Source organism: Dendrobates tinctorius, unplaced genomic scaffold (genome assembly GCF_039654945.1).
Source record: "Dendrobates tinctorius isolate UK_male_01 unplaced genomic scaffold, ASM3965494v1 ptg000089l, whole genome shotgun sequence".
NCBI classification, from domain to species: domain Eukaryota; kingdom Metazoa; phylum Chordata; class Amphibia; order Anura; family Dendrobatidae; genus Dendrobates; species Dendrobates tinctorius.
In genome coordinates this window covers 1,480,078-1,503,812 of record NW_027361757.1, presented here as the reverse complement: position 1 = coordinate 1,503,812, position 23,735 = coordinate 1,480,078, and the positions used below count along the sequence as shown (strand labels likewise).

Here is a 23,735-nt window from a genome sequence, read left to right as displayed (position 1 = left end):
AACATTGCTCTAAACGTAAAAAGGATTTGTCCCACCTGCTATCTGGTGTCAGTGTGTCATTTTTTTTTTTTATGTACGCTTATGCCTGCTTACTACATACTCTGTATACCCTCAGATATCCTGATACTATGCAGCGTAAATTCAGTTGTCTGCAAATGATATTCTCTATTCTGTTCCTAATTTTTAGAAGAAACACAGTATAATAGGTTTGTGTTTTCCAATTATGAATTATTTTTTTAGCCTCTGGTCAGCAATAACAATATCCACATTGGGATATTATGAAAATACCTGGCATTCCCCATTCTAGCTTCTGCTGTTGCATTGAAGCGACAGCTGTCGGGTAGGAGCCCTATTTAGAAAACTTGTGAATTGAACAGCTTTCTTCATCAGTTTGCAGCATTGGATCGGTATTAATTAACGCATTGAATAGCAGTCAGTGTAATAGCTGCTCCAGACAGGATTGTGAATTTGCACAAGTCCATGACTGATCAGACTGGGAATTCAATGCTTCTGTCAAGTGTAACTTTGATCCCTCGACTGCTTCACAGATCTGATTGATGTTACATCCGACTTGTGACAACGGCAGGAATTGTTTCCTTTTGTTTCATTTTATAATGTGTCCTTCGGTGGCAAATGCCTACAACATACCCAACGTGATCTGGCTACATGTTTTACTTCTTGATAGGGTGAAATGTCCACATTATAACATGTCTCAGAAAGATAATACGATACTTCTGCTGAGATCAACCAAAACATTACCTCCTTGCTGTGCAGAGCGCGCCATTTTCACACTTCTTTGTGAACGTGAATATCTCTAAGATGCCACATAGCTCTTACAAATCATTCTGGACACTCCTTTATAATTATATGATGCATTATAATTAACTCATTGTGGATGAGGAAACACTTTTTACAAGTAGGAATATGGGGGTTATTCAACTCTCCCTAGCCACAGTACTAACAATCCCTGATGGTCAATGCAGACACCCCCCCCCCCAGTAGTGGTCAGATAGGAAAGCTGCAGGACGCCTTGCAATGTCGTACTGTAGTGCCCATTCATATAAATAGAATGAGAGACCACATTTACTTTTTGAAACACTAGAGAATGACAAAAAAAAAGCGCCATAGTGTCTTATCTGGGTAAAATATATCCATAAAATTGCACAACCATGCTCACCTGGTTGTGTTGTGTTCATACAACCTTTAAAGAGGCTTTCAGCTGCTGCCGTTCCACAAGGAGAAATCAAGGGAAAAACGGAAAGATGCTGCCCTCAAAAGATGAGGCAGGAATCCAAGTAATGGGGTTTATTTGTCAGTGTGTTTCAAAGTTTGAGGGTATGTGTACACGATCAGTAAACCCTACGGGTTGGACGCTGCGTACTTGTGCAGCGTCCATCCCGCAGCGGCCATTTGTTACAGCATAGTGGATTGGATTTCAAGATGCTCGTGTCTCACCCGAGGAGTCGAACATGCGGTGTGTCTCTCCAGACCCAAGCATGTTTATTTCTATTGTTGAGACTCGAGTTCACCTGTGTTCAATATCCGGCAGCTTTGTGGACACAACGGACATGCGCGGCGTCCAAAGCGCTGCCAATTCCTGATCGTCTGCACATAACCTCAAACTTTTTCATTAGGACAAACCACGATCATGATTTATAAGGGCATACTCTCCATTTCTCCAATCTCAGCACTGTGTTCCCTGGCAGTAATGTCACATAAACAAAGGTCAATGACGGCTGCAGCCAATCAGTGGCCACTGACCGCCAGCAGCATTCACTATTCTGTCAGAGAACTTTGTATGACCTGCCAGAAATAGATTTGGGGGGAGAAGTGAGTGACAGTTGCACAGAGCACATTCCCGGCTCTGAACTGTGGTTATCAACATTTGGCCGTAGTTTTGATGATTTCGTGAACAATCCCAGATTGTTGTTAGTGCAGTGTTTGGATCCAAGCAGCGCAGTGTGCATTTATCTGTCCTGGATTCAGCATGGCATTGTGTATTTTTAAAGTGCTATTTCTGTTTCCTCCCCCACTATTCACACAACAGTTGTCTGCCCTTTTTAGAGCCTCATTTCCAAGCAGGAACATGTAATGTGAAAGGCTAGATTTCTTCCTCTATCTGCAGCACTCTGCAAATGAAGTGCATCCTAAAACCTAATCTTATTGACTTCTAGGTATAAATAATTAAAGGGATGTCTCTGGAAAAGATTATCCGAGATGCACTCACAGGTTTCATCCAGTCTCGTATACCTAATGCAGATTTGAGGTAAGTTTTAGACTGTATTGGTGCCTTTTATTATCTATACTTTACACAGTTGACCTCCTCTCCAGACATGGCAGAGGTGAAATTAATTTCTGTAAAGGATATGTCCGAATTATCCAACCTTCCAAACTGTTTATATGGCCAATCTGTTCTCTGAAAGATGTCAGCTATGCCTTACTTATGACATCTGTTGGCTCCCTGAATGAATGAAAAAAAATAGCTGTTCAAATGCATATGCAAATGAGGCTTAAGTTCTCTGGGTATGATCAGAGCACTTTTCAAGCCACTACCATGCAGGCTCTATTCGTTTCCAACCCCACCTTTCTCGACAGCTCACTGACTATGAAGTCACACTAGTGAGCTGTCATTCAAGCAGAGGAGCATGAGACTGGGAATAGAGCCGGGGAGACAGTCTTGGACAGTGCTCTGATCACTCCCAGAGCTCTTATAGAGTGTCTATAACAAAGCCACGCCTATCGGGCCGGACGGAGCCAATTAGCACACAGCTTGGGAGAAATCAAAAAGGTTTTTCAGGCCTGTACAGGTGGAGTTGGGGTTATATAAGGATTTGGGGAATGCAGACGCTGAGCAAGATGATAGTTTTAGCTGCTATGTGGCAAAACTGGTTATTTTTGCAGTTTTCTGTTGAACCACTATTCAAAAGCAATGTCTGATTTCCATTCAGTAAATTTGTAAATTTAAATAGAAATATACTATTGTGAATTTCAAGTTAGTGACCATTGTAGGGTTTTCTTACTTTTACTAGAAGGTATGGTCTAGCTTAACTTTACGCCACCTATTACTTTGTTTACTTTGCGACTAAACTTTGTGCTGCAATTTAGTTGAAAGTTGTCCCACAATTATAGTAAATTTTAGTTAAGATCTTGGTATAATAAACAATTCCACAATTAGATGTTAAAAATGTTCCAGTGCTGACATAATCCTATAAATGTGCCCCTGCTGTGTACTGTGTAATGTTTGTGTCTGACCGTACATGGAAATGGTCTGATCATACCACAGCTCCTGTGCAGAGGAGGAGGCAAAACTATAGACAGACATTACAGCAGGGGATCATGCTTGATTTTTTTTTTTTTTTTTTTTTCTGCGAGGTAAAACATTTCACTGTTTTTAAAAATGTTATTCCTTACACAAAAAACATGAGCTGTGATCCCATACTGTCCTGTGTGTTCTCATTTGTGTCCTCTAGTGGCAAGCAGCTGTGGTACAGTCATTGCCAAAAGTGTTGACACCCTTGACATTATTTCACAAAATTAAGCCTTTCTCCCAGAAAATTATTACAATTACATATGTTTTCTTATACACATGTTTATTTCCTTTGTGTTTATTAGAACAACATAAAAAACAGGCAAATTGGACATCATTTCACAAACAACCTCAAAATGGTCCGGACAAAACTGTTGCCACCTTTCCAAAATTGTGGGTAAACAGCTTTGTTTCAAGGCTGTAATGTTCGTTCAAACTCACCTATGGCAAGTAACTTGTGCCAAAGTATGGGCAATATGAAAATCACACCTGAAACCAGATAAAAAGGGGAGATGTTGACTCAGTCTTTGTATTGTGTCTCTGTATGCCACAGTAAGCATGAAGGACAGAAAGAGAACTGTCTGAGGACTTGAGAACCGAAATTGTTGAACAATATCCGCAATCTCAGGGTTTCAAGTCCATCTCCAGTGATGTTGATTTTCTTTTGTACACAGTACACAACATAATAAGTTTACAACCCATGGCACTGTACCTAATCTCCCTGGACGTGGACAGCAGAGAAAAATTAATGAAAGGTCGCAACGAAGGATTATCTGGATGGTGGATAAGCAGCCCCAATCAAGTTCCAAAGAAATTGAAGCTGTCCTGCAGGCTTAGGATGCATCAGTGTCAGTGAAAACTATCGACATTTGAATTAAATGAAATGCAATGGCATGAGACCCAGGAGAACCCCACTGCTGGCAGATATAAAAAAAGCCAGACTGCAGTTTGCCAAAATGTATGTGAGTAAGCCAAAATGATTCTGGGAAACTGTCTTGTGGACAGATGAGACAAAGATAGAGCTTTCTGGTAAAGCACATCGTTCTATTGTTTACCGAAAACAATGAGGCCTAGAAAAAAAAGAACACAGTACCTACAGTCAAATATGGTGGAGGTTCAAAGATATTTTAGGGTTGTTTGGTTTCCTCTAGCACCGGTGCCTTAACTGTGTGCAAGGCATCATGAAATCTGAAGCTTATCAAAGGATTTTGGGTCGTGATGTAGTGCTCAGGGTCAGAAAGATGGGTTTGCGTCCTAGGTCATGGGTCTTCCAGCAGGACAATGACCCCAAACATACTTCAAAAAGCACCCAGAAATTCATGGAAATAAAGCGCTGAAGAGTTCTGAAATGGCAAGCAGTGGATCCAGATCTAAGTCCCATTGAACACCTGTATGGAGATCTTAAAATTACTGTTGGGAGAAGGCGCCTTCAAATTTGAAAGACCTGGAGCAGTTTGCAAAAGAAGAGTGGTCCAAATTCCCGCTCAGAGATGTAAGAAGCTTGTTGATGGTTATAGGAAGCGATTGCAATTATTTATTCCAGAGTGTGTAACCAAATATTAAGATCAAGGTGTAAACAATTCTGTCCAGATGATTTTTGTTTTTTTGTGAGAAATTATCTCCAATTTGCTTTTTCCCCCTTTTTTTGTGTTGGTCCAATACACACAAAGGAAATAAACGTGTGTAACAAAACATGTATCATTGCAGTCATTTTCTGGGAGAAATACTTCAGTTTCTGTAACAATTTCATGGGTGCCAACACTTTCAGCCATGACTGTATATGCAGACCATGTTAACGACCGCCGATACGCCATTTAACGGCAGTAGTTAACGGTACTTAAACTACAGCCGTGTAGTGTATAGCGCCCCCCCAGAGTTGATTTTCTCCGGGGTCTTGGCTGCCGGGGGTAGCCGAGACCCCAGAGAACATGATTCGGTCGGTTTTTACCGACCCCCGCTTACGCGATCGCCGTTATTAACCGTATAACGGCGACCGGAAAAAAAATAAAAAAAGAGGCAATTTTACTTTCACTTTCTCTCTCCTCTTATGTGATCGCACATCAGAGGAGAGAGAAATAGGGTCCCCGATCCCCCCCTGGTACCTCCCAGTGGTCCGCGGGCCCTCCTGCCTCCTCCGGTTGGCGCCGCCATCTTGGTCCGGGAAGAAAATGGCAGGCGCATGCGCAGTGCTCCTGCCGAATCTGCCGGCCGGCAGATTCCATTCATTCATTGTACATTTTGATCACTGTGATAGGGTTTATCACAGTGATCAAAATAAAAAATAGTAAATAACGCCCACTTTATCTGATCACCCCCTTAGGGAAATATAATGAAATAAAGAAAATATATATTTATTTTCATTTTTCCATTAGGGTTAGAATTGGGGTTAGGATTTGAGTTGGAATTAGGATTAGGGTTGGGGGTCTAATTTCTTCACTTACCCTTGGGAAAATAAATTATTTTCATGGCTCTGCGTTATATACTTCTGTGAAGCACTTGGAGGTTCAAAGTGCTCACCTCACATCTAGATAAGCTCCTTAATGGGTCTAGTTTCCAAAATGGGGTCACTTGTTGGGGGGTTTCCACTGTTTAGGCACATCAGGGGCTCTTCAAACACAACATGGTGTCCGATCTCAGTTCTAGCCAATTCTACTTTGAAAAAGTCAAACGGTGCTGCTTCCCTTGCGAGCTCTTCTTTGCACTCAAAAATTGATTTACGCCCACATATGGGGTATCGGCATATTCTAGAGAAATTGCACAACAAATTTTGTGGTGAATTTTCTCTTTTAACACTTGTGAAAATGAAAAAAAAAAATTGATTCTGATGTCAATTTTTGCAAAAAAAGTAAAATGTTAATTTTTTCCTTCCACGTTGCTTTAGTTCCTGTGAAGCACGTAAAGGGTTAATGAACTTCTTGAATGTGGTTTTGAGCACCTTGAGGGGTGCAGTTTTTAGAATGGTGTCACTTTTGGGTATTTTCTGTCATGTACACCCCTCAAAATTACTTTAAATTTGATGTGGTCCCTAAAAAAAAATGGTTTTGTAAATTTTGTTGTATAAAAATGAGAAATCGCTGGTCAACTTTTAACCCTTATAACTTCCTAACAAAAAAAAAAATTTGTTTCCAAAATTGTTCTGATGTAAAGTGGCCATGTCGGAAATGTTATTTAATAAGAAATTTGTGTGACACATCTCCTGATTAAAGGGCATAAAAATTAAGTTTGAAAATTGCAAAATGTTCGCCATATATTTCTTTCATAAATAAATAAAAGTCATATCAAAGAAATTTTTCTACTAACATGATGTAAAATATGTCACGAAAAAACAAACTCAGAATCAGGGGGATCCGTTGAAGCGTTCCAGAGTTATAACCTCATAAAGTGACAGTGGTCAGAATTGTAAAAATTGTTCCGGTCATTAAGCTGCAAAATAGCTCTGTCACTAAGGGGTTAAACACATCCAATTGTGGAAATTATTATTCCAAGATCTATTGATTGATTAAAATATTCTTTGTTCATGGGACAACCCATTTAAACCATGTTCCTTTTATATTAAGCTACATTATTTCCCATCGAGCCATACCCTCTCGACGAGTGAGGCATAGAAAGTGTGTAAGGGTTTGTGCACACTACCATGTTTTCGGTCCAAGTTCTGTTCGTTAAAAAAACTGATAGCTTTTGGACCAATGTTATTCAAAGGGGCAGTGCAGTTGAGCGATATTTTATTTTATTTATTTTTTTTTTTTTTCACGACTCGCCCATTCAAATCTATGGGTGCAAGAAAAAATTGGATGCCATACAGAGGCACAGTTTAGCGCCTGGTTTTCACAGATGCGTTGTAATTCTGTAACATAGGAACTTGTAAATGGTCCTGTAAATAGCAGCTGCTGTAAAAAACTGATTTTATGGATGACCAAGTGAGAAACAAATCATCCTACTTTTCTGGATGAAACTATGAACATTTTTTTTATATATATTATATGTCATGTGCAGCATCCCTGTCAATTACAATAAATGTGCTTCAAGGCATGTACAGTAAGTCGTGCTCCACAATTCTGACCTATTTAGCTGCAAAAACCTCCTCCAATGTCTTTGGTTTCTGTAGAATTTTGGCATGAAATAATATCTCCTTGTGTCTGTTCATTTTTGTTTTCTCCCCACTTAGTGCGATGGATGAAGTTTTCTTTTCGTATGTCACTGGCGTTTTAGAAGAACTGGGATCTCAAGGCTCCTCAGATGAAGATTTTGATATGGAAACCTTTATGGAAATGCTGGAGGGATACATCCCCGGATTTGCTGAAATTGACAGGTATATTGTTGTTAAATTTAAAGCAGAATTGTGTTATTAACTAGTGTACACTTTTTTTGTTTACTGGGTCCTACATAATTCAGAGGGAACATTTGTTAACCTAAATCATTTGAGGAACAGGGTGGTTTTCTTTACAATGCTAATCTTTAAAAAAAAAAAAAAAAAAAAAAATTGTTTTCAATGGCAAACAAGATCAAATCAAATGTAACAGTTTAGAACCTTTAATCTAGAGAAGGGTGCAAATCACAATAGTGGGAAAAAAATTCCCGATACCTATCATCGGGATACTGATGGTTCTCTGGAAGAATATCGTACATTACTATCAGTTGCACATTGAGTTCAGAAGAATAAAATATACCTTCTTTCAAAAGAAATAGGTCACCAGAGAATGGTCTATGTTTTATTACCAGTTGACTTGTTTCAGATGTGGATATATAATATAATTTATTTTTTTATTTAAATAATTTGAAATGTTTTCAACTTTATTCATCATTATCTATATTAAAATAGCTGAAATTATTCAGTCTCCTAATGGGATGACACTTCTTATAGAGGTCACCTTTAACCCCTTCATGACCTTGGACATACTCATACGTCCTGGTTGGGAAGGGGTTCCCGACCTTGGATGTATGGGTACGTCCTGGCTGTGCCCGATCACTGCTGGGAGCTCAGCTTACATGACACCTGAGATCCCGCTCTCACAGTCAGGAGTAGCACTCGCACCACCCTAGCTGTTTAACCCCCTACATTCCGTAATCGATATCAATCACAACATTTAGGTGGCTGGAAGAAGGAGGGGCTCCCTCTTTCATCCGATCGGCGCAGCGGTGACGTCTTTGCTAGGGCCCATTCGTTGCCATGGGAAGCTGTTACTCTAGTTAACCCCTTCAGTAAAAAACGTAAAAAAAAGGCAAAAAAAAACCTATGCTTTTTGATCATATCGCTGAACACAAAGTGGAATAAAATGCAATAAAAAGAAGACTGTAAATAAAAATAGTATCTCTGAAAATGTCATTTTGTCCCACAAAAAAATAAGAAACCATACAGCTGTCAGCGGAAAAATAATGTTATATCTGAGAATAAGGGTATATGCACACGTATGCAGAAAATCCCTGACAGAAAACCGGACTCCTTCCTAGAAAACGCGTGGTTTTTTCGCGCGTTCTTTGCGCAGAAAACGTGTTTTTTTTCCGCACGGCCCCAGTCTCATAGAAAATAGCTAGAAATACGGATTTTTCCGCAAAATTAACGAGCATGCTGCGTTTTTTACCGCGATGCATTATTTTCGTGGAAAAAAACTTCAATATGCACAAAAAGTGCAGAATTCATTAAAATGAATGGGATGCTTCTTGTAAGTGTTTTTAAGCGTTTTTGCCGGTAAAAATGCTTCAACGCGAAAAAACCGCTTACGTGTGCACACAGCCTAAAAATGATGCAAAAATAATCCTGTTTTCTATAAAATAGTATAGTATAGTAATAGGCATAAATGAGGTATCGCTGTAATCACACTGACTCGAAGAATCAGCTGTCTTATCAATTTTCCTAAATGTGGAATGGCATAAAAAACCCTGAATTGCTGGCTTTTGTTCATTCTACCTCCCAAAAATCAGAATAGAAGGCAATCAAAAAATGTTGTGAGCGAAAAATGGCACCAATGAAACCTTAAATCGTCCTTCAAAAAAACAACCCACACATAAGTCTGTCAGCAGAAGTTTTTAGTGTGTGAGAGCAGACAAACATAAATTATCCATATACCGTAAATCTGGTATCTCTGTAATCGCACCGACCCAAACAATAAATTTGCCTAATCACATACACCGTACGATGAACGGCATAAAAAATAAATAAAACCAATTGTTCACCTTCTGTTGATTTATTCATTCTGCCTCCTAAAGATCGCAGTAAGGCTCGGGGTTTCCAATGTAAGCGCTCAGTGCAGGATAAATGTGCGCCAAGCCTTACTGCGATCTTTAGGAGGCAGAATGAATAAATCAACAGAAGGTGAACAATTGGCTCACTCTGAAATACGGGATTCAGATGGAACCTCCAGCGGATTTACCATGATTAAGACACAAGTCAAAACGCATTGGTTTTAATGCTGTACCTCTGTGTATTGTGCTGTTATGTGCTAACAGTTCATATAGTGGACCACATTTTTGTGATGTTCTATTTTAGAATGGCTCAATAAAAGCAATAGTTTACTACAAAGGCCGCAGTTGCTGGATCCACCTTGTTTTTCTCCTATTATAAAATTCTGTGAAGCACCTGTGGGTTCAAGGTGCTCACCACACCTCTCAATAAAGTCTTTGAGGGATGTACTTCCCAAAATGGGGTCGCTTGTGGGGGTTTCTACTGTTTGGGCACATCAGAGGGTCTCCAAACGCTACATGGCGTCCACTAATTATTCCAGCCAATTTTGCACTCCAAGATTCAAACAATGCTTTCCCTCTGAGCCCTGCAGTGCGCCCAAATAGTAGTTTTCCTCCACATATGGAGTGTAGTCAGGAGAAATTGCACAACAAATTGTATGGTCCATTTTCTCCTGTTATCCTTGTGAAAATGCTAAATTTGGAGCTAAAGTAACATTTTGTGGGGAAAAAGTAACATTTTCACATCTTTCCACGTTGCATTAATTCCTGGGAAGCACCTGAAGGGTTAATAATCTTCTTGAATGTGGTTTTGAGCACCTTGAGGGGTGCGGTTTTTAGAATGGTGGCACTTTTGGGTATTTTCTGTCATATAGGCCCCTCAAAGTCACTTCAAATGTGATGGGGTCGCTAATAAATTATTTTGTTGGAAAAATTAGAAATTGCTAATAAACTTTTAACCCTTCTTAATTCCAACAAAAAATATGTTTAAAAAGTGATGCATATGTGAGGTACTTTAAGTATTTCTCTGGTGTAAGGGCATGAAAGTTAAAAGTTTCAAAATTTCGAGAATTTTCACCAAATTTCCAATATTTTCACAAATAGTTTGTTCAATATGATATGTGTTTATCACTATCATGAAGTACAATGTGTCAAGAGAAAACATTCTTGGAATCGCTGGAATCCATTGAAGCCTTAAAGTGACACTGGTGAGAATTGAAAAAATTGGCCTGGTCAGGAAGGTGAAAGCGGGCAGGAGGTGAAGGGGCTAGTTATTTATCGCATCATCATTTGCAGTATTTGGGAATGTTCACACATTGTTGTTTTTTTTTTTTTAGTATGTTTTACAGTACCATATTTTTTTTAAACTATAAGACTCAACTTACCATAAGATTCACCTCATATTTAGACAGCAGAAAACAGGAAACACATTTTTCCTATTAATTAAAATTTTCCTGAAGTTCACTTCAGCAGCTACTGCCTCCCTTTTTGTCATGGCTCACAATCAATCCTCTACCTCTGACCAATTATCATATATATAATGATGGATGGGTCCTTCTATCCGAAGGCGGGATGGGGTGGCGCTTGCGCAGTGTGGTGCAGAGTCACCGCGTACACATACCACACTACGGTGTTATTTTTATTGCAGACACTGTATGCGAATTCGACTCCTGCGCCATTTTTTTAAAGTAATGTGATACAACATCAATATAGCCGTGCGTATGCGCCCTGCATAGGAGCGGTGTGCGCACGTGCTGACTTTGGCTCCATTTTATTGAACTATAACACCCAATCTAGAAAGTCCAGGCATAGTGGAAAAAAGGGAGAAAAGCAGCCAAGGGAGGAAGACCTACATAAGACCCCACCCACAAACTCCCGTAAATACATAAGTACCACATGCTTTAAAAACAGAAGTGGTTTTTACAGAATTTATTGCAGTGCACACACACTGGGCATAGGGTGCAGTATGAGATGAGTGCTGGGTGTAGGTGATACACACAGATAACTTTTTTCCCACCCCTGCACAGTGACCTTTGCATAGTTCATGGATCATGCCTGTAGAAGGCAACAGGGTTTTTTTTCGAAGGGTACAGTCAAATGGCTGTATAAATTGGACCGTAAGCAGAACTCAGTGCACGGACTGACCCAAGTGTGACTGTTTCATGCATTTTTATGTAGTTTTCACGCTTCGGGTCAGTAGAGTCGCTGGCCCGTCTGCGCACTGCGTTCTGATCACAGTGCGGTTGATACGGCCGTCTGACTGCACTGCACCCTAAAGGCCCCGTCTCACTAAGCGACTTACCAGCGATCCCGACACCGATATCAAGGTGTCAGGATCGCTAGTAAGTCGCTATGTGATCGCTGGTGAGCTGTCACACAGACAGCTTCACCAGCGATCAGCACAGCGATGCCGAGCGCCCGGCATCGCTGGCCATTCCTGTAAAAAATAGAATCAAAATAAAAAATATATTATTCTCACCTTCCGACGTCCCGTTCAGCCATCCTGCCTCTCTCCACGCTCTGGTCCCAGTGAGCCTTTGCGAGAATGACCGCGAGATGTCACGGTCTCGAGGGATAACAAAGTCTCGCGGTCATTCGTGCAAAGGATCACTGGGACCGGAGCGTGGAGAGAGGCAGGATGGCTGAATGGGACGTCGGAAGGTGAGAATAACTATATTTTTTTTATTATTTTTTACACCTGATCGCTGGTCTCCCGCCTGTCACACACAGCGATGCGTGCTGGCCAGCGGGAGACCAGCGACCAAAGAAATGTCCAGAGGTTTCTTCCAGCGATCAGCGATACCGGCAGGGGGGCCGGTCGCTGATCGCTGTCACACACAGCGATCTCGCTGGTGAGCTCGCTGTTACGTCACAAAAGTTGTGACTCAGCAGCGATCTCGCTACCGAGATCGCTTACTGAGACGGGGCCTTAAGTGAGGTTTCTTATTTCCACCTAGTTGTTATAAAGCAAATCACAGCTTAGAGCGAGAGCTCAGGCAAGATAACTGCCGCAATGATCATGTAAAAAAATAGACTTAAAAAAAATCTGTAATCAGAAAATAAAACTGGATTAAAGAAAAATGTATTTGTCATATGTGATAATCTGCATAACTCTCTTCTGTAACTATCTTCTTGAGACGGTCAGTAAGTGAATGCAGCGACCTCATGTTCTCTTTGGGGTCTTTTACAAAAGTGTGTTATTGATGTTTATTGGGGTCATTTTGTCCAATTACCTCATTTTATTCTGCTAGCAAACAATACAATTGGTGCAGATGTGAGAGGCCTACAGGCTTGTAGTTTTCATGTTTTTAGGGATGTGGTTGGTTGATGAGTAACTTGTTCTGTTCATTTGTAGTGAGACGGTCTATGAGATGATGTTTGAGCTATCAGGACGGCTAAATGAAGCTCGGAATAACAGTAAGTTAGATGTAGTCGATATTGTGGACAATTTAATATAACTGGAGCACTATATGATCTCTTTATGAATTGTCAACAGGGCGCAATTTTACTATCAAAGGAATTTTGATCAATTTCTATTTATTCTGTCCTTGCACACTTTTTTTTTTCTTCTTGGTTTTGCATTTGATTGGTGCTTTTTGGGATGTCTATTTTGGTCAGGGGTATTTATCACCATTATTGTTTTAATATACAGTGTGTCCGTAAAGTCATGGTGCCCTTTTGACCAGTCACTGGAAAGCAACAAAAGACTATAGAAATGTGAAATCTGCTCCAAATAAAAGGAAAATCCTCCCAGTTTCATACCTATTCAGTGCAGTTTGATGTGGGCTCCATTTGTTGCCCTACACTCATCCAAACAATAGTGAAGTTCTTGCTGCACACAGGTAAGGACGTCCGGTGTAACTGGGTGAATAACGTCTGTGATTCTCTGTTTTAAGTGATTAATGTCGTTGATAAGTTCAATGTACACATTGCTTCACATAACCCCAAAAGTAAAAGTCTAAGGGCGTCAGATCTGGGGATCGTGGTATACTTGTATACTTTCCTGTGACTGGTCAAAAGTGCACCATGACTTTCCGGACACACTGTATTTGTTTCTTAGTATAAATGCATTGATCTGCGCCTTTGTGCCGGATATGACTGCAGAAATATGGTCTGTTCTAAGACTTTGATTCTTTATATATATATATATATATATATATATATATATATATATATATATATATATATATATATATATATATATATATATATATATATATATATATATATATGCTTATTTAGAGTGTATGATATTTGCTGCTAAATGCTTTCTGCACTAGTATCATGAATCGTAGGTTCCGTCATACAGCAGATACTCTTACAATAATATATTACATATTTTTCATAGCACACTAGAAAATAAATCAGTTCTCCAACTATTTCTTGAGTAGTTAAACGAGAATATAGTCATTCACACTTGGTTTTTTGCTCACTTCCACGGAAACAGGTCAGTGATCAAAAGTGCGAAAGTGGATATCTTCATATCCAACAAAAAAAAATAAATAAACTTACTTTACCTATCCTTGCCCCAATGTTCTAACACTGCCTGGGTCCCCACTAGTCTCCTTGATTCCCCTCCGGCCAGGGCAGCCATGTGACAGATATGGCTAATAACTAGCTCCAGTGGTCATATGTCCGTACGGCCAGAACAGGAATTCGTGACCGGTTTTGTACATTCTGCTACTGTTGTATGTGACGTGTTGCAGTCAGTAGTTTACTGCAGCAATTGCATGTCCTGGTAAGTAAAGGAGACGGGTGGGGGGCCTGGGCAGCATGCCCATTGCATGCTTTTTATAACATCACTTAGGATACAAATCATTTCCTATTTATATTGAGGGATAAAATTGCGTCTCTACAATTTGAAAATGTGCTTTCTGCTTTTTCATGAAGAACGCTTCCCTGTAACATCTGGGACTTCACTGGTGTCTAAAGAATCTGGTGGCATTGAACCAAGAGAAAATGGCTTATGTGTAGTGTCTGAAGGAGCAGAGGCACAGGTGAGTTTATGGCTACAGTAACAGGTGAGCTTATGGCTATTCACTATGTGCCGGGGCACTTGCAGTATCAGTTTTGATGAGTCTTTACATCACCATTAAAACTGCACTTTTCTGTTAGTTAAAAGGGTTGTCTAGTTCAGAACAGCCATTCCCCAAACCTGAGCTAAACATGGCACACGCTTCATTGTCCTTATACAATGGGGCAAAAAAGTATTTAGTCAGTCAGCAATAGTGCAAGTTCCACCACTTAAAAAGATGAGAGGCGTCTGTAATTTACATCATAGGTAGACCTCAACTATGGGAGACAAACTGAGAAAAAAAAATCCAGAAAATCACATTGTCTGTTTTTTTTCATTTTATTTGCATATTATGGTGGAAAATAAGTATTTGGTCAGAAACAAGCAATCAAGATTTCTGGCTCTCACAGACCTGTAACTTCTTCTTTAAGAGTCTCCTCTTTCCTCCACTCATTACCTGTAGTAATGGCTCCTGTTTAAACTTGTTATCAGTATAAAAAGACACCTGTGCACACCCTCAAACAGTCTGACTCCAAACTCCACTATGGTGAAGACCAAAGAGCTGTCAAAGGACACCAGAAACAAAATTGTAGCCCTGCACCAGGCTGGGAAGACTGAATCTGCAATAGCCAACCAGCTTGGAGTGAAGAAATCAACTGTGGGAGCAATAATTAGAAAATGGAAGACATACAAGACCACTGATAATCTCCCCCGATCTGGTGCTCCACGCAAAATCCCACCCCGTGGGGTCAGAATGATCACAAGAACGGTGAGCAAAAATCCCAGAACTACGCGGGGGGACCTAGTGAATGAACTGCAGAGAGCTGGGACCAATGTAACAAGGCCTACCATAAGTAACACACTACGCCACCATGGACTCAGATCCTGCAGTGCCAGACGAGTCCCACTGCTTAAGCCTGTACATGTCCGGGCCCGTCTGAAGTTTGCTAGAGAGCATTTGGATGATCCAGAGGAGTTTTGGGAGAATGTCCTATGGTCTGATGAAACCAAACTGGAACTGTTTGGTAGAAACACAACTTGTCGTGTTTGGAGGAAAAAGAATACTGAGTTGCATCCATCAAACACCATACCTACTGTAAAGCATGGTGGTGGAAACATCATGCTTTGGGGCTGTTTCTCTGCAAAGGGGCCAGGACGACTGATCCTGGTACATGAAAGAATGAATGGGGCCATGTATTGTGAGATTTTGAGTGCAAACCTCCTTCCATCAGCAAGGGCATTGAATATGAAACGTGGCTGGGTCTTTCAACATGACAATGATCCAAAGCACACTGCCAGGGCAACGAAGGAGTGGCTTAAGAAGCATTTCAAGGTCCTGGAGTGGCCTAGCCAGTCTCCAGATCTCAACCCTATAGAAAACCTTTGGAGGGAGTTGAAAGTCCGTGTTGCCAAGCGAAAAGCCAAAAACATCACTGCTCTAGAGGAGATCTGCATGGAGGAATGGGCCAACATACCAACAACAGTGTGTGGCAACCTTGTGAAGACTTACAGAAAACGTTTGACCTCTGTCATTGCCAACAAAGGATATATCACAAAGTACTGAGATGAAATTTTGTTTCTGACCAAATACTTATTTTCCACCATAATATGCAAATAAAATGAAAAAAAAACAGACAATGTGATTTTCTGGATTTTTTTTTTCTCCGTTTGTCTCCCTTAGTTGAGGTCTACCTATGATGTAAATTACAGACGCCTCTCATCTTTTTAAGTGGTGGAACTTGCACTATTGCTGACTGACTAAATACTTTTTTGCCCCACTGTATATGCTGAAATCTCAGCGTCTCACAATGCTGACAGAGTGTGAATACTGAATACTCATAAGGTTCCTTCATACCACCGTATTTTCGGTGTGAGTGCGGTCCGTAAAAGAAAATTGAAATTGCACAAGGACCAATGCTATTCAGTTGGGCTGTTGAAATCAGTTTTTTCACACGGACCAATTGTTAGCATATATGGATCGTATATGAATGACAATACATCCAAAACATCCTCTGATTGTTCCACTTCTGGTTTTGTCTTACAAATAGTGATGTTAAAAACTGATCAAATACTACACAACTGTCAGGTCTACATACTAGTATGACTGCCTGCTTACCACAGTAGTTATAACAATCTTACAGGATACTGCCGATAATATCTAGAACTCTCTGCAAGCAATAACTCATTCACAGCGTTATTTTTTTTTTTTTTTAGCAAGATCAATGTACAAAAAATAATGTAGATGTGCTCCTGGAGATGTTCCCAGCATGTACTCTGCGTCAGGCTGAGACTGTGCTCTCGATGGCTAAAGGAAACCTAGAAGATGCTGTACAGATTATAGTGGAAGGAGAGGTGACTCTGGATGATCCATCAGAAGCTCAGGTCAGTGTTGGGGACTTTTCAGCACATGATGAAATATCATAATCTGTTCTCATTCTGCAGATATGAATGATCTTTGATGAGAGGTAAACCACTTCACGTAGCCAGCAGGAAATGTATATTTCACTTTCTTGGTTTCAAACACAATTTTAAACCTTAATAAACAATTTGTTTCCCTACAGGAACACAAGTTTCCTATCATGGCAGAAAAGGCCTCTCCTAGTCAGAAACCTTCCAAGAGCCAAAACAAGCAAAAAATGTCTATAGAAAATGATGACGTTATTTTTTTTTAATTAGTTAACTATCGCTCTGCATGTATGAAAGTCAACCAGTCAAAATAGATTATTACATGACTGCTCATTGGCTTGCATGTAGCTGATCAGAGGTCCTTTAGCTGCTTCTGTCGCACTGTGTAAATGCTGTCTTAGGATATGTGCAGATGATGAGTAATTGCTGCGGATTGGATGCAGTGTATTTGTGCAACATCCAACCTGCAACTTCCAGATGTTACAGCATAGTGGATGGGATTTCAATAAATCCCATGTCCACTGTGCATCCACAGATGCTTGCAGATCACCTGCGGACATAGACCACAGCATGTCAATTTCTCTTGCGGAGTCGCTAGTCTTCGCGAGAAATTACATCAATAGAATGTATTGAACGTGGTGAATCCACGCGGTTCAGTGATCACATGCAGATTCACCGGTGTTCAATAGACAGCAGCATTTTGGACGGAGCGAACATGCACTGTGCCCAAAGCGCTGCTAGTTCCTTATCATCTGCACATTACCCTCAGACTGGACTTAAAAAATGTTTATAAGAAGCATAGAAAATATCTCTGCATTGAGGAGGCCATGGCAATGCTGTGCCCTCATTCTCAGAATTATTGGTGTCCCAGTAGTCATTGCAGTTCAATGCTTAGTAGAATCATTGGATACTGCAGAGCAGACAACAGAAATGGCTCTCGGGTCAAAAAGTGATTTCCTTTGACTGTTCTGTAATGATAGAGAGCAGCTATCAGGTCATTAGATGGACATACGTACACGTTACTTGGCACCATATTATGTAATTCTGCATTGGATTGCTTTTAAATAATATAAATGGCAATTTAATTTTTTTTTTCATGTATACAGTGGATGTGATATGTAATGGTGGATCAACACCTTTTACCCCTTAACGCCAATTGACGAATATATGTCATGGAGTGGATCCCCGTGTATGGAGCAGGTTCATGGGCTGAGCTTCCGTCACACATGGCAGATACCAGCTAAATGCAATAGCAAGCATGTGGGTCTAACAGATGCGACTGCTGCTCACACATGTGGGCCTTCATTTGGCCCCCATGATTGCAATCACAGGAATCCGATGGTTTACCATGGCAGCAAGGGGCCATTTTGGCACTCCTGTGATGCAAGGTTCAAATCCCCTAAGATGACTAAATAAATAAGAACCTATCCTTATCTGCATGGCTCCTCATCCCTATCCTTGTATCCATGGCTCCATTCCTATCCGTGTATGCATGGCTCCATTCCTATCCGTGTATGCATGGCTCCATTCCTATCCGTGTATGCATGGCTCCATCCCTATCCGTGTATGCATGGCTCCATCCCTATCTGTGTATGCATGGCTCCATTCCTATCCGTGTATGCATGGCTCCATTCCTATCCGTGTATGCATGGCTCCATCCCTATCCGTGTATGCATGGCTCCATCCCTATCCGTGTATGCATGGCTCCATCCCTATCCGTGTATGCATGGCTCCATCCCTATCCGTGTATGCATGGCTCCATCCCTATCCGTGTATGCATGGCTCCATCCCTATCCGTGTATGCATGGCTCCTTTCCTATCCGTGTATGCATGGCTCCATCCCTATCCGTGTATGCATGGCTCCATCCCTATCCGTGTATGCATGGCTCCATCCCTATCCGTGTATGCATGGCTCCATCCCTATCCGTGTATGCATGGCTCCATCCCTATCCGTGTATGCATGGCTCCATCCCTATCGTGGTATGCATGGCTCCATCCCTATCCGTGTATGCATGGCTCCATCCCTATCCGTGTATGTATGGCTCCATCCCTATCCGTGTATGTATGGCTCCATCCCTATCCGTGTATGTATGGCTCCATCCCTATCCGTGTATGTATGGCTCCATCCCTATCCGTGTATGTATGGCTCCATCCCTATCCGTGTATGTATGGCTCCATCCCTATCCGTGTATGTATGGCTCCATCCCTATCCGTGTATGCATGGCTCCATTTCTATCCGTGTATGCATGGCTCCATCCCTATCGTGGTATGCATGGCTCCATCCCTATCCGTGTATGCTTGGCTCCTCATCCCTATCCGTGTATGCATGGCTCCATCCCTAACCATGTATGCATGGCTCTGCTTATACTCGAGTATATACAGTATGCTGTAAGTATTAAAGCAAACAAAAGTTGTAATTCATCGAAAACATTCTGTTGTCATTCACCCTCTTTTGCAAAGTTTACGTCATGACATGATGTCAAGTCACTGTGGAACTTATTCTCAGATGTGTGACATATGGTTGTCACACTATGGAGGAGCGCCCGAGGCAGAATCAATAAGAGAACTGTACTATTTGTTATGTCACTTAGTTTTTTTTTTAAAATAATTTCAGCATTAAAAAACTTTGTTTGTAAACAGTGGAAACCCCTATAGTGTTGTCAAATAATGTTATGTACTGTTATTACATTTATCTGTTAGGTATTGCAAAAAGTACCAAAAAAAGAAGACCTGAAAGAATTCATTTTACAGAAGTAAGTACGTGACAATAAATATTAATGTTCATATGTCTTTGGGAAGTTGTGCGCATCCACACAGATTACAGTGAAAATGACCATTCTCTTTAGCAGCTGACTGTACAGGGGTCTTGAGCAGGGTATCTCTTTTCATGACACTTCTATATCATAGTAGTTGGGAGTCTTATTTTTTGTTTTAATGGATCTGATTTAAGTCTCCGTTTGGTTACCTTTGTGCTGAATCAGGTTAACTAGATATTTAGTGATATTTGTAAGAGGTTGCATGAGATTAGAAGAGTGAAAGGGAATCCGTCAGTAGGATCAACCCTCCTAAGCCGTATACATGGTGTATAGCATGTTGCATAAAATGATACTTTGATCGGTGTTCCTTCATCTTATTACAGCGAAATTCATGTTTTTTTTTCTCTAAATTTAAATGAGCTATTCAGGCCTATGGGTCGAACACTGATCTACATGAGAATCTGCCGCCAGAGATTATTAGAAATGAAAGGGGTCGTTACCAGTGTGAGACATATAGATCAGGAGAGCAGACTGTCAGCCATTACATGTCTCATACTGCTATTGTCCCCTTTCATTTACTATAAGCTCTGGAGGCAGATTCTCAGGAAAATCTATGTCTGGCCCAGAGATCTTAAGAGTTAATTTACACAGAAGTGAAACTTATCTCTGGAATAAGAAATCTAATAGCAGATATCGAGGTATAATTTTATTCAGCTTCCTATGACCTGCATGCCTATATAGACGGCTTAGAAGGGCTGATCCTACTAACGGATACCCTTTAACAGTATTGCCCCAGAACAAACATGTTTCTATTGGAAAGCTGATAACTATTAGAATGGTGGGAGTCCCAACAACCGGCACCCCAACTGATCAGCTGCTATCTTCTCCAGTGTTGGCCAGATATAAGCAATGTATATAGCGGCACATCACAATTCCGTACATTGTTCAGCAGCTACTGAGTATTGCTTTTTAACTCTCCCTCCTCGCTGCTATTTTGCGGTTATTTTATATTTTTCCCTTTCCTTCCAAACATCCACAGCGGTGTATATGACACCTCACAAGTTTAGGGATATGTAGGGGAATGGGGGAGACGAAGCAACAGTTTTCCACATTTCTTTATCAAGTATAGCAAAGAGCTGCAGCTAGTGTTATATGGCCATATGGGAGTCCCCTGCTGCCAGACGTCAATGAAAACATAGTAGTCTTCTGGTTAGTAATGTTAAGAGGACATTATTGATCTGTCTCCTGAGATTCAGACTATAGTGCTCTTTCCTAAATTGACTCTTAGACTGGACATTAGTGCAGAGTTACATTGCATTCTTTATAGAAAGCCGGATCTGATCTTGTGATCTTGTATGCACTTATATGAATTTGTTAATTCTGCTTCTCTTATGGTCTTCAGATACATGTTGGTTGATAACAACGATGACAAAATAACTCACAAGCCTTTGATGCCTAAAGAGGTAAGGGCCAACAACATGTCACATCCCAAAATCAAGAGTTGCTACAAAGCGTAGCACTGTCGCTTTGTTATTCTTTATTTTATCATGTATACATGCGGTGTTATCAAATATTCTGGGCCAGTGGAAAAGGGAATGGGTTGAAAACTCAAGAAATGTAGCAACAGATATCTTGGATGAGCAATCACACGCCATAGATAAGTGCCCTCAGTACGTACCGTATATATGGACTGAGGTGTATGTAATGTCTACATGTTGCTTGTAAAGGAGGAACTCGCATAACATAAAGGAAAAAGCTCTAATTCAGCTACATGAGCAAATGAATGTCAAAATCTGAACATCACTTTTAATAGACTTATGTTTTATACATTTACGTTGGGCCTCGTTCAGACTCCAGTTTTTCACATACATGTGGTATCTATGTTTTTCATAGAACACACAACCATTGTAGTCAATGAGGCGGTTCACATGTCCATGTAATTTTGCAGATTTTGCCTCCGAAAACATAAAAAAATAGCACTATGCATTTTTGATCCAAGTCGTGGATCAAATTCTCCCATTCAAATCAATGGGTCCCTGAAAAAAATGGACTGCACATGGATGCTCTTCATGTGTCAGCCTAGTGCCGCTCATTTTTAGCTGTTTCATGGGCAGAAGTGTGGACCATTTTATTTTTATTTTTTCCTACAATAATAATGGCTGGACACACTGATCAAAACTGAATGAAAATTGCATCCACCAGCACACTTATGAAAACTGATTTGTTTTGTTTTTTCATATGCGAGAAAAAAAATTGACATTTGAATGAGCCCTAAATGTGCACAGATGTTATGTATACAGAAATTGGAGGATGTTCTAGGTAGAAAAAATGGATAATACATATTGTTCATACAGTGGGGAAAAAAAGTATTTAGTCAGCCACCAATTGTGCAAGTTCTCCCACTTCAAAAGATGAGAGAGGCCTGTAATTGACATCATAGTTAGACCACAACTATGAGAGTCAAAATGAGAAAACAAATCCAGAAAATCACCTTGTCTGATTTGGCAAGATTTATTTTGCAAATTATGGTGGAAAATAAGTATTTGGTCATTAACTCCTTCACCCCCAAGGGTGGTTTGCACGTTCATGACCAGGCCAATTTTTACAATTCTGACCACTGTCCCTTTATGAGGTCATAACTCTGGAAGGCTTCCATGGATCCCTGTGATTCTGACATTGTTTTCTCGTGACATATTGTACTTCATGATAGTGGTAAAATTTCATTCAAATAACTTGCGTTTATTTGTGAAAAAAACGGAAATTTGGCGAAAATTTCGCAATTTTCCAACTTTGAATTTTTATGCCCTTTAAATCACAGAGATACGGCACACAAAAAACTTGATAAGTAACATTTCCCACATGTTTACTTTACATCAGCACAATTTTGGAACCAAAATTTTTTTTTTGTTAGGAAGTTATAAGGGTTAAAAATTGACCAGCGATTTGTCATTTTTGCAACACCATTTTATTTTTACGGACCACATCACATTTGAAGCCACGTTGAGGGATCTATATGATAGAAAATACCAAAAAGTGACACCATTCTAAAAACTGCACCCCTTAAGGTGCTCAAAACCACATTCAAGAAGTTTATTAACCCTTTAGGTGCATCACCGGAATTTTTTTGAATATTTAAAAAAAATGAACATCTAACTTTTTTTCACAAAATAATACTTCAGGTTCAAATTTTTTTATTTTACCAAGGGTAACAGGAGAAATTTGGACTGCAAAAGTTATTTCTCCCTCACCCATGACAGCACCACGGAGAGAGGGGGTCCGCCCATCAAGGACAGGAACCTACAGACAAAAGAGCGGCACCTCTCCTCAGCCCCCCAGTTGGGTTCCTGTCCGTGACGGGTGAGCCACGGCAGCAGGAGCGCAGCACTTACCGGGGTGAAGATCCGGGACCGTCCCGTCCGCGGTCAGACAGCGGGGAGGCCCCTGTCGCGGCGGGGTCGGTTGCCGAAGCCGCCACCGCTGCAGCTGAGGGGCTGTCCAGGGTGAGCGGGCGGGGAGGACCGGGCCGCCGCTCCGGGAGGAGTAGGGGCCGGGGGACGCTCTGTACCCGGCGCTGCCCCGGAAATAGAAGGAGGAACTTCCGGGTCCCCGCGGTCGGCGCATGCGCAGTGCGCACTCCCCGGGGAGGCAGCGGTGCAGGCCGGGAAAACAGGTGACGCCAGGGCGACCTATTCAAATTTGGAACGCTGAAGCAGCCTCAGGGCTGGAAGCGTTCAGGCGTGATGGATAGCGACCAGCATGAGGAGCTACAGCAGCCTAAGCACCAGCACCGCCAAAAGGATAAAGACGGACGGGAGAGCCGGTCCAGTAGTCACTCCACGCAGCAATCAACTGCAAGGAGCAAGTCACCTGCCGTGGATCGCCCAGTGAGGGATTTGGATCCACTTCCAGAACCGGTACCTGCAACCGCGCATGGGGGGGTAAGTGGATCTTCGTGAATGTTCCCCATTGTAATAGACTTCTTTCCTGGCGGTGTGCTTGGGATCATTGTCATGCTGAAAGACCCATCCACGTGTCATCTTCAATGCCCTTGCTGATGGAAGGAGGTTTGCAGTCA

The 23,735-nt window shown here is 41.1% G+C and overlaps 1 protein-coding gene across 1 annotated transcript in view; it reads left to right on the top strand.

Moving 5' to 3' along the window:
- Window positions 1–23,735, top strand: part of CUEDC2 (CUE domain containing 2) — a 33,426-nt gene that overhangs the window by 6,861 nt on the left and 2,830 nt on the right. Inside the window, exons 2-8 of the mRNA XM_073585765.1 lie at window positions 2,175–2,266; window positions 7,473–7,616; window positions 12,840–12,901; window positions 14,375–14,481; window positions 16,713–16,880; window positions 19,605–19,657; window positions 21,063–21,123. Of these exons, the coding sequence (XP_073441866.1) occupies window positions 2,193–2,266; window positions 7,473–7,616; window positions 12,840–12,901; window positions 14,375–14,481; window positions 16,713–16,880; window positions 19,605–19,657; window positions 21,063–21,123 (669 nt within the window). The 5' untranslated portion in view covers window positions 2,175–2,192. The remainder of the gene's footprint in view (window positions 1–2,174; window positions 2,267–7,472; window positions 7,617–12,839; window positions 12,902–14,374; window positions 14,482–16,712; window positions 16,881–19,604; window positions 19,658–21,062; window positions 21,124–23,735) is intronic.